The sequence below is a fragment of the Tupaia chinensis genome, unplaced genomic scaffold (genome assembly GCF_000334495.1).
Source record: "Tupaia chinensis unplaced genomic scaffold, TupChi_1.0 Scaffold000231_1, whole genome shotgun sequence".
Taxonomy (NCBI): Eukaryota; Metazoa; Chordata; class Mammalia; order Scandentia; family Tupaiidae; genus Tupaia; species Tupaia belangeri.
In genome coordinates, this window is record NW_006159706.1 from 3,617,582 (window position 1) to 3,629,057 (window position 11,476).

At 50.1% G+C, this 11,476-nt stretch overlaps 1 protein-coding gene across 3 annotated transcripts in view; it reads right to left on the reverse strand.

Moving 5' to 3' along the window:
- IL4R (interleukin 4 receptor) overlaps positions 1 to 11,476 on the reverse strand; it is a 39,957-nt gene that overhangs the window by 12,275 nt on the left and 16,206 nt on the right. The window contains exons 2-5 of one of the 3 annotated variants that reach the window (XM_006148259.3): positions 4,751 to 4,838; positions 4,171 to 4,312; positions 2,736 to 2,890; positions 1,212 to 1,363 (exon numbers count right to left, since the gene is read on the reverse strand). In XM_006148259.3, coding sequence (XP_006148321.1) covers positions 1,212 to 1,363; positions 2,736 to 2,890; positions 4,171 to 4,312; positions 4,751 to 4,838 — 537 coding nt within the window. Of the gene's footprint in view, positions 1 to 1,211; positions 1,364 to 2,735; positions 2,891 to 4,170; positions 4,313 to 4,750; positions 4,842 to 11,476 lie in introns of those variants that run through there. The other 2 variants (XM_027771793.1, XM_006148260.3) reach the window with 2 other exon arrangements.

Consider the following 11,476-nt stretch of genomic DNA (forward strand, 5'->3'; position numbering starts at 1 on the left):
GCTCTTGTGAGCACTGCATTCATGGCCCTGAACAGACTTGTGCTCTCATTTCCTACTTTTTCACAGCATACATTCCCACACCCCAGATCCCACATCCCCACAGTCCATAAATAGTCCATGAATCTGCATTCCTCCAAGCCTTCGCTCATGCAGGCCCCTCTGCCTGGCTGACCCTTCCTCCCCCTCCCTCACTAGACCACGTCTATGCATTCTTCTATGCCCAGGCCTAAACTTTCCCTCCATATGGAGCCTTGCCTAGAAATCATCCAGGGAAATGAGTAGCTTCATCCCCCCAAATTACACAGTAAGTCCCTAATCCTTCTTAGAATTTATCCCATTCAGTCGGTGCACAGTCCCCATCATTATTCAATTGTCAGATCCCTGCAAATCAGCTCTCCTTCCTAAAAGTGTCAATGCATGCATTTGAATGGGAACCTCTGATCACTACTGTGAGTGTCGTAAGCAAGCATCACTCCGCAAGTGTCACATCAAAGTAAACTCTATGGAGGGCCAGGCCACGGCATTATACAACAGCTGGACTGAAACCTCAGGAAGGTTCTAAGCCTGCAGTCTCCTCTCTCTTTACTAAAAGAAGGGTCAGTTAATGAAGCAGCTATACCCCGACTTCCTCCTTGACCATGGGCCTTGATGGGGAACTGACATGGACCGACTGTGCCACTTGGACACTCCATGTGCCACCTACAATCTCACGTGTCCTCGAACTCTTTTTACAAATGAGAAGCAGTGAGCAGAAACACCTCTTTTCTTTTCTTTTTTTTTGGAGAGGTTTTCGCTATAGGGCGTGTACACACGCCAGACAAACAGAGAGACAGAGACAGAAAGCGAGAAATCACCCCCCAGAGGGGATGGTCATACCGCAATCCCTTCTCCTCCATTCTCCTCTTGGGATCTTGGGCACGCACACACATGCGCCCGGTGTGAGTTTTAAGTCACCAGATCTGGGACGCGAACCGCGGTTGACTACGTGGGAGTCCAGCGACATAGCCATTACGCTAACTGCTGGTTCCCAGAAACACCTCCTTTCTGCACTCTGAGGAAAGGGGGCTGGAAAGTGGAGGGACTTGCGCAGTGCTGAGCCAGGTGGGAAGCCAGGCCATCCCCTCAGGCTCCTGCTCCAAGACCTGAGTCTCTGCCCACCCCCTCCATTCCCAAGAGGAGTCCTGGAGAGCCCTGGCCCCGTGCCCACTCACATCCGCAGGGTCGTTTTCATTGGAAACGTTGACCAGGTAGATGAGCTCAGTATACAGGAAATTCTCAAGAGGGTACGGGTTGCTCCAGGTCAGCAGCCATGTGTTGGAGATGTCGCCATGAACCGTGAGGTTTGCTGGGGCTCTGGGTTTCACTGTGGGAAAAGCGATAGATACCTGCCTGAGAAGCTAGTATAGACCTGGGGAAGGGGTACTACGTCGCAGCCCCGAGGAAAGTGCGCCATGTCCTGGCCCCAGGTTACCTAGAATTTTAGTCAACATCTTCTGCACAGAACACTTGCAAGGTACCACACTGGGTTAGAGGATTACAATCATCATACCCAAGATAATGTTTCTAAATTCTACATAGCACTTCGGTGTTTAGTAACTACCTTTCTACAGCAAGTGCAGAATGTATGAGCCAAAGTAACTCAGATCAGTCTTTTCGTGTTCATCCTTCATACTTCTGGCCACATCTAGGTATTGTACTGTACTATTAATTACTGCAGATTTAAACTTAGTCTCGGGACCAGCAGATGGCATCATGGTTAAGTTGTTGGACTCCCATGTAGTCAACTATGGATCAAGTCCTGGACCTGGTGGCTTAAAACTCATGCTGAGCATGTTTGTGTGCATTCCCAGAATTCCGAGAGAAAAATGGAGGAGAAGGGATGGCCAGGCCCCCCACCCCCCAGGGAGAGGGTGATTTCTCACTTTCTGTCTCTCTGGTGAGTGTACATGCCCTATAGCAAAAATCTCTCTCTTAAAAAAAAAATTGTCTCATCTTAAGCAAACATATCCATGAGATCATGGGTAAATCAATGCATCACAATCCATATGCAATTGTAAAAATTATTTTAAAAGGGACCAGCAGTTGGCATAATGGCTATGTCGCTAGACTCCCATGTAGTCAACCATGTTTTGAGTCAAGTGCCCAGAGGCTTAAACCCACGCCAGGTGTGTGTGCATGTGTGCCCAAGATCCTGAGAGGAGGATGGAAGAGAAGGGATTGCAGTGTGGCCATCCCTCTGGGGGGTGATTTCTGGCTTTCTATCTCTCTGTCTCTCTCTCTCTGTCTGGCGAGTGCACGCACCTTATAGCAAAAACCTCTCCCAAAAAAAGTACGCCCATGAGAGAATTCCTGCAAACTCTGGGTACCAGGATAAAGTCAGCCTTCCACAGTCAAGACCCTGAGAAGAAGTGGCAGCTAGCTAGGCCACAGAAGGTGGAAGGACTGTTCTCGGTTCAGACTGATCTGCAGCAACTACGCCTTCCATTCAACAGGCCTCATCTCGACACTGCTTCCCAGGCGTTTATGTTTAGGGGTTGAAATAGTTGAACTGAAGGGCCCAGACATATTACTGAGACCAACCCCACTTGAAAGATGGAACTGAGGCCCAGAAAGGGGTAGGGACCCACCAGATTCAGGAAAACATAAAAGGCTTCCTTCTGCTGCTTGGGCCCAGCATTTTCTGCTTCGGGACCCAGCCAGCTCAGGAACACCTGCTCGCCAGTCATCCCCCTCACCATGCTCGCTGGGTATGAATAAGCCAGTCCACAGCAGCCGCCTCCCAGCCCACAGGGCCAGCTTGTAGCTGTCAGCTGAGGTCACGTCCTCCGTGATAAACAGGGTGCACATGCACATGGCATCTTCGCTGTTCTCAGGGACACACGTGAAGTTTCTGCAGACACAGGAGCTGGGTTACAGACAGGCCACGGTGACCACGGTGGCCCCTGGGCCAAGGCCCAGGGAACCACAGGCTCTTCCTACTCCCTGATCTCCTGACTTGAGGACCAGATCTGGGGGAATGGCCAGGGTGGTGTGGTGGGGATAGTAGACCAGGGTAACCATTACACCATCTGCTGGTCTCTAAAACTACTTTTTAGTAATACTAAGACATCATCTGTCTTTTTACTCTCTTTCACAAGTGTACAGTGGAGTTTTCCAGAAGTGCTGTGACATCACTGCTCTGATAGCTTGTTGTATGTGGGCTTGTGTGTTGTCACGATTTAAAGTGTCTCAGTGGGACCAGCAGTTAGTGTAATGGCTATGTCGCTGGACTCCCACATAGTCGACTGCAGTTTGCGTCCCGGACGCATGTGTGTGCGTGCTCAAGATCCCGAGAAGAGAATGGAGAAGGGATTGCGGCATGGCTATCCCCCCGGGGGGTGATTTCTTGCTTTCTATCTCTCTGTCTCTCTCTGTCTGTCTGTCTGGTGAGCGCACGTGCAAAAATCTCTCAAAAATAAAATAAAATAAAAATAAAAATAAAAATCTCTCAAAAATAAAATAAAATAAAGTGTCTCAGTTTCGGGATCAGCAGATGGCATAATGGCTATGTTGCTGAACTCCCACAGAGTCGACTGCTGTTTGAGTACTGGACCTGGCGGCTTGAAACTCATGCCAGGCGTTTACGTGTGCATGCTCAAAATCCCAAGTAGAGACTACAGAAGAAGGGACTGCAGCATGGCCATCCCCCTAGGGCGTGATTTCTTGCTTTCTATCTCTCCGTCTCTGTCTCTCTGGCAAGTCCATACACCTTATAGCAAAAACCTCTCTCTTAAAATAAATAAATAAATAAATAAATAAAAATAAAGTGTCGCAGCCTCAATTTCTAATCAGGTAAATGTTGATTGCTATAAGTCACCTAGACAACAGCTTTTGGGCTCTTTATTAATTTTAAGTGTGCAGAAGTGTCCGTAGACCAAAACGTTTGAAAACTGCTAGTTGAGTCCCACATCCCAGCCACGTCCACATGCCACCATGACACGAGCGCAGAGCACTGGTGTGTGCTCTACTGTCTTGCAGACGTCTCCCAAGAGCTGAGCTCACGTCTGAGTCACACTCAAAAGGCCACAGCAAGCCACATTTGGCAACACACACTGGAGAGCACTGTCTGGTTCAGGCTGACTCCGGGTGTAAACTCTAGGCCCGGCCTCCCTCCCCACCTCACAGGCTTACTCAGGGGACAGGTCGTAGTCCAGCTGGTACGACAGACGGAGCTCGGAGCTGCAGTTGGTGGGACTGTCCATCTCCCACTCGCAGGTGGAGGTGCTGAGGAAGTCGGAGAAGCAAGTGGGCTCGCGCAGGACTTCAACACCCCCTGGAGAGACACGGATGCACTCTGAGCAGCGGGGACAATCCCAGTACAAACCCTGCAAGGTCACTCTGTGAGTCTGCAAACCTCCCCCCTTACTTCTGCTCCTCTAGGCAGGCTTCTCCTGTGGATATCTGCACAGTACCCCCCACAGCCCGCTTCTTCAAGGGGGCTCAAGTGTCACCTCAATGCGGCCTTCCCTAACCACCCCATTGTAACCTGAAATCTCCCACTTCACTCAGCTTTCCCCAGCACCCTTCCTCTGCTCTACATCCTTTTCCTCTTGCTTTCTAACCATCTTTACAATTTGCATCTATATGAAACTGTGTGTTATTGCTGTCCCCTCCCTCTACAATGGCACCATCTTTGTTTTGTTCACCGATGTCTCCTAAGAGCCTGGCATATAGTCAACAGTGAGTCAATGTGGCTGAGAGGGTGACTTACCAGTGCCTGCCACCCACAGCAGGAACAGGCAGCTCATGGGGAACAGGCACCCACAGCGAAGTCGCCCCATTGGGAGATGCAAAGTCTCCTGCTGAGAAAAGGGAATAGTTGAGTGCCGACCTGTAGGCTCAGCAGGCAGACCCCGCACCAGCGCCACACTGAGACAAGTGCTAGAGGCAGGATGGGTTCAGAGGAGAGCACTAGCCCCCAGCAGTCCAGGAACAAAAAACAATGACCCCAGGGCTGGCAGGCAGCATGGTGGTTAAGGGCACTGGATTCCCACATGGCCGACCATGGTTTGAGTCCAGTACCTGGTGGCTTGCTTTCTCAGCCCCCTCCTCCCCCCCTCACTCTGTCCCTCTCTGGTCAAAATTAAAAATAAATAAAGTTAAATAAAATAATTCTTAAAAAAAAATCCCATCATAGGTTAGAGCCCCCGGCAATATTAAGAAGACCCATTTCCTCCCCACCTTATCATGGGGTCTTATTTTAAAGGGCGGCTCCCAGGCCCCATTGACTGGTCAGCAGCTGTGTGCTGTCAGAGAGTTCACCATCTCTCCGAGCGCTGGCTTCTTTTTTTCTTTTTTTAGTTTTTTTTTGCTATAGGGTGTGTGAGCTTGATGGACACAGTCAAAGTGGGAAACCATGGACTGGGGGTTATGGGCACACCTCAGTCCCTTCTCCTCCATTCTCCTCTCGGGATTTCAGGCACGCACACACATGGGCCCAGTGTGATTTTCAAGTTACCGGGTCTGAGATTAAAACCATAGCTGGCCATGTGGGAGTCCAGCACCTTAACCACCATGCCACCTGCTGGTCCTAAGAGTGGTGGCGTTTTTTTTCTTTCTGTGTCATGGGAATGATTCTAAGATGAATCTTATGGTTCCACAAAGAAGGAATGAGGGGCTGTGCCAGGCACCTGGGGTGCAATAAGGCTCACGGCCATGCTGGGGACCCAGGCCGCTGCTGGAGCTCCTCAGTGACTTTAGCCCTGAAGACCCTGGTCGGCCGCCCCGCCTCCCTCTCCACCTGGGCCCCCCCACCAGTGCACCCTGCGCTCTCATAGACAATGTGAGACACAGGCACCCACACATGAAATCACCCCCCAGGGGGGATGGTCACGCCGCAATCCCTTCTCCTCCATTCTCCTCTCGGGATCTTGGGCACGCACGCACACGCGCCCGGCGTGAGTTTTAAGCCACCGGGTCCGGGACACGAACCGCGGTCGACTACGTGGGAGTCCAGCGACATAGCCATTACGCTTACTGCTGGTTCCCTAGCTCCAGTTTTGAATACAGAGAAACAGAGAGGCCAAGAACCCTGTTGAAGTCACATAGCAACTCCCTCTATTCTGCCTCCAGCCCCATCCTCCCAGTCCCTAATCATCATCCTCCATCTACTTCTGAAGTCACTTTTTTCTTTTTTTCAGTTTTGACATGTGAGGGAGAACGTGAGGTGTTTCTCTTTCTGTCCCCGGCTATTTCACTAACGTCCTCCAGGCTTGCCCATTTAACCTCACATGACAAGTTTTCATCCTTTTTAGTACTGAATACCATCCCGTTGTGTGTGTGTGCCATCCCATCATCTGTCCACGGACACTTAGGTCGCCTCTGCGTCATGGCTCTGGGGAACAGCGCGGCAATATGCACTGGGGTGCAGACATCGACGACATGCTGCCTTTCTTTCCTTTGGACGCACGCCCAGTCGCAGGGTGGCTGGATCACAGGGCACTTCTAGTTCCAGCTTTCTGAGGACCCTCCATATTGTTTCCCATAACAAAATTCCAGATAGGGAAGAGGCGCCATGTCTAGTGCTGTAAAATTCAGCGAGGTGAATACGGTCAACAACCACTTCCTGTAAATCTCAGAGTACCTGAAGGAGAGGATTTTGAATGTTCCCAAAAGAAACGAAGACCAGTGGTTGAGAAGAAGCGTACACGAATCACCTGATTTAGCCACGATCCGCCTGAGGTTACACAGTGTCACCATCCTGGATCTGGACCTAGCACGCAGGCTCCAGTCTCGGCTCTTAAATATTCTCTGTCCACAAACCAAGTCCTTAATGTTTGGGGGACCACTGACCTGTCTGAACATCTGATGCAAACTCCAAAGTCTCTAACAGTGTACACTTAACTCTGCCGTTCATTTTAGGGGTTCACAGATTTCCCCCAAAGCCCAAGTGAAGACTCCAGGTCAAAGGATCCTACTCTAGGCAATGGGCAGCTAGTGAGGGTCTTTGACTAGGGGAGTGGCAAGATTTTTCAAGAACCCATTGTGGGGCAGAGTAAAGTCTCAGGGGGTGGGGCAGTAGCTGCAGACATGGACTGCCCCCACCCAGTTTCTTCTCTGCATTGCAGCCAGAGTCTTTCTTTTCTTTTCCTTTTTTTTTTTTTTAAAGTTGGAAGCGAGGCCATGAACTGCAGGCACACACCATCCAATGGGTTTAGTCCCTGCAGGACTTCATCAGGGGCCAAGCATACCCCAGGGTCCACAGCTCACCAAACAGGAGTATTTCTGACTCAATAAAAATCCAGGCCCCTCAGTGAAAAAAAAGGTAGTCCCCCAAGAGTATACTCTGTATCACTCTATTTATGTCACATTCTTGCAATCGCAGAATTATGGAAATGGAAAACAGATTAGTGGTTGCTAGGGGTTACCGGGAGGTGGGGGCAGGAAGGGAGTTGGGTGTGGCCATAAAAGGGCAACTGGAGGGATCCCGGTGCTGACAGAACTGTTGGGTATCTTGGCTGTGAGGGTGGAGACGCGAACCTCTGCAGCCTTTGCAGCTCAGGGATGAGTGTGCACTGAGCTCAAACAAGGCACGCTCTCGCACGCACACCGTGAGTACAGACGACTCAGGAAATCGGAATGAGCCCAGTGGGTCATATCAGCGTCAGAATCCTGGTGATGTTTCCTGTGGATCTGTAAGACACTGCCTCTGGGGACGCTGGGAGTAGAGGGAATCTCACTCATTTTTCACAACTGCACGTAGGCCTACATTATTTTTAAATAAAAAGTTTAATTTAAGAAAATGAAAAAAGGCCAGCCCCATAGCAGTGATTAAACCCTGTGCACTGGGAGCCAGATCACAGAAGAGCAATCGTGATTCCAATCCCAGTCCCAACAGCTTGAAAAAGCACACTGATCGTGTGTGTGTGTGTGTGTGCACATGTGTGTGTCCTAAATCCCAAAAGGATGGGGAAATGGAGAAGGTATTGTCGCATGAGCACGTCTCACTTGGGGGATACATCCTCTCTCCCTCTCTATGTCTCTCTCTCTCTGGAGAGCATACATACCTTCTGGCAATAAATAAGTTTTAAAATAGAACACTATTGGGGCCAGCAGGTGGCGTGGTGGTTAAGGGCGCTGGACTCCCACATGGCCGACTGCAGTTTGAGTCCCAGACCTGGAGGCCTACTTTCTCACTTTCTCTCTCTGAACTTCTCTGCTCAAATTTAAAAATAAATAAATAAGATAATTCTTTTTTTAAAAAAATAGAACATTATTAAAAAAATAAAAAGATCCAAACCCCCTGATGATGGGGTGCTTCCTACCCTCTCATGTTCCCTCCTACCTTCTTCCCTCCCTGACAAGCTCCAGGGACCTTCTGAGCCCCAATCACTCCCAGCCCTGACCTATCTTGAAGACTCTGCAGCTACACACACTTCAAAGAGGCCTGCTCGGACACCTCCCCCATCCAACAGGGCTCTCCCCTGTGACTTATCACAGCACCCTGCTTCTTTCTGTGGCAGGACTTATCACCACCTTTAATCGTATTAGTGAGGTTCCATGTGTGAATGTTTATTTCATTTCAGAATGCAGATGGCAAAGATAAAAAGATCTGACTGCAAAAAAATGTTTTCAACTTCCCTGGATCATTAAAAACACTAAGCAAGCAGGCAGAAAGCTAGAAAAAGCTAGCAATCTACATTTCTTTCTTTGTTTAAGAATTACTTTTATTTAACTTTACTTATTTATTTACTTATTTTAATTTGACCAGAGAGGGACAGAGTAAGAGAGAAAGAGGGAGGGAAAGTGAGAAAGCAAGCCGCCAGGTCCAGGACTGAAATCGTGGTCAGCATGTAGAAGTCTAGCACCCTTAACCACCATGCCACCTGCTGGCCCCGGCACGCTACATTTCAAAGAGCTTTAATATATAAAGAGATCTTACGAAGCAATAAGACAATCATCTCTTTAAGGACCTAGGTAAAGGACATGAATAGTTCACATCCGTACCCCCTGGTGGGAAGATGTGAAACAGCCACTCTCAGTCTGCTGCTGGTTCATGAAGGTGGGAGCTTTGTCTGGCCTGGGCAGTGCCTAAAACAGTGCCTGACACACACACACAGTATGAGCTCAGCGAACGTCTCTTAAATGACTGAGTGCTTATGATTCAGGAATAACAAACTCAATAAATTATTTTTACTTATTCATTTGGAATGTCAGAGGGCATGTGCACTCACTTGGGGGAGAGAGAGAGAGAAAGCTCCATGGGGAATGGTTATACCACAATACACTCTGCTATTTCTTCCTCCTTTTGGGATTTTGAGCATGCACACACATGTGCCTGGCATGTGTTTAAAGCAACCAGGACCAGGATTTGAACCACATAGTTAGCCATGGGGGTCCCAGCCACCTTAGCCGCCATGCCACCAGCTGGCCCAATAAACCATTTATAAACACAGACTATATACCAAGCTTTCGTCCATAATTTGAACCTACTTCAGAATCCATGTGCTTAGCCACTGTGTTTTGCTGCCTCTTGAAATACAGTCCCTGAACCCTGGGGGGATGGTTTTATTAGCCCCATGAGCCAAATAGGAAGACTGAGGCCCAGGGAGGGCAAGTGACATGACCAAGGTCAAGAAGTTAGGAAGCCGGCGCGGTCGGTGAGAGCCCGAGCCAGGAAGCGAGCAGAAGCACCCAGACCGGGAAAACATGCCAGCTGGCAGGAAGACACACTGGACTCACTTTTGTTTAGTTTGGGAGGAGGTAAGGAGTGAGTCTTGAACTGTCAGAAGACAACAGCAGTCTGGAAGCGGCCAAGCAGGCCTTCCAGAACCCCTGGGTGAGCTGGCGTCTGGCTCCTCTTCCCTCTGGGCTGGAAACCTGGAGGGGCTGGCTCTGCAGACAGGAAGCAGTCAGCCCCATGACAAGTGGCAAATGGACAGGAAGCCAGGGGCCGTAGGGACTGCGGTGGCTTCCAGAGCAGCTGACCCTGAAACTGCACCATCCGAAGGCGGCCTGGAGCCTCCTCTGGACTGCAGGACAGCTGGGCCTGGCTGGCAGGAGGCCAGGGACACACTTCTTCCTGAGACAGCAGACCGCTGGGGTTCCCAGAACTGGTGGCCACGTCAGCAGCCCCACCCGGACAGTGAGGCAGGCCAGGCCAGGGCCCCACCCTGAGCCCGGCTCATGGGGGGAGGGGTGGAGACAGGCTGGTTCTGCTGCCACCAGGAACAGTGGCAGCAAACTCAGCCCACAGAGCCCTTCAGCCTCCCTGTGGACCTACTGCTCACTCAGGGTCCCCACCCACTCACTCATGCCCTCATGGGTTCTTTTTCTTTTTAAGCTTATTAATTTATATTTTCCACGAGCAAAGGAGTCAGAGAGAGACATGAAGAGACAACACCCCCAACAGGGTACCATTGCCACAGTCCACCCCCAGCCTCAGCCAGCCTAGGATCACCGACACACATGTGCCTCACGCACTCAGAGGGGTCTCTGGATATGAACCTTGAACCTTCCTATTGGGTCATTCTCAGAGCATTTCACTACTGTGCTAACATCTGCCCCGATGCTCCACGTATCTGTTTTAATTTGCCAAAGGTAGAATGCACTTGCCAGAGACAGAAAGAAACAGAAAGTAAGAAAATATCCCTGGGAACCAGCAGTTAGCGTAATGGCTATGTCGCTGGACTCCCATGTAGTCGACCGCGGTTCGCGTCCCGGACCCGGTGGCTTAAAACTCACGCTGGGCGCGTTTGCGTGCGTGCCCAAGATCCCGAGAGGAGAATGAAGGAGAAGGGATTGTGGCATGGCCATCCACCCTGGGGGGTGATTTCTCGCTTTCTGTCTCTATGTCTCTCTCCATCTGTCTGGCGAGCGCACGCGCCCTATAGTGAAAAACCTCTCAAAAAAGAAAAAAAAGAAAATATCCCTCATGGGAAATGGCCACGCCTCAATCCCTTCTCCTCCCTCTCTCTCTCCTCTCAGGATTTTGGTCATGTAAACGAAGTGTGCCTTAGCATGTTTTCCTAGCAGCCGGGTCTGAGACTCGAACTGCACAGTCGGCCATGTGGGATCTAACTGCCTTAACCACCATGCATCTGGCTGTTCCCCTTCATGTATTGTTTTCCAAGTGTCTTCCAAGCACCTACTGTGCCCTATGACAGACACACACAGGCATTCATTCCTTTCTTCTTTAACAAATATTTCAGCAAGATGGGAAGTTACTGGAGGGCATTGAGCAGGGAAGTGCCATAATGAGACTTTAAAAAAACTCTGGGGCCAGCAGGTGGCATGATAATAAAGCACTGGACTCCCACATGGCCAACTGTGATTAGAGTCCCAGACCCGACAGCTGGAAAAATCACAGCAGGCCCATGTGCGTGCCTGCCCAGAGTCCCAAGAAGGGAAGGGAAGAGAAAGGACTGTGGCATGGCCACTCCCCCTGTGGGGGTGATTTCTCACTTTCCATCTCTCTGTATTTCTCTTTCCCCTCTCT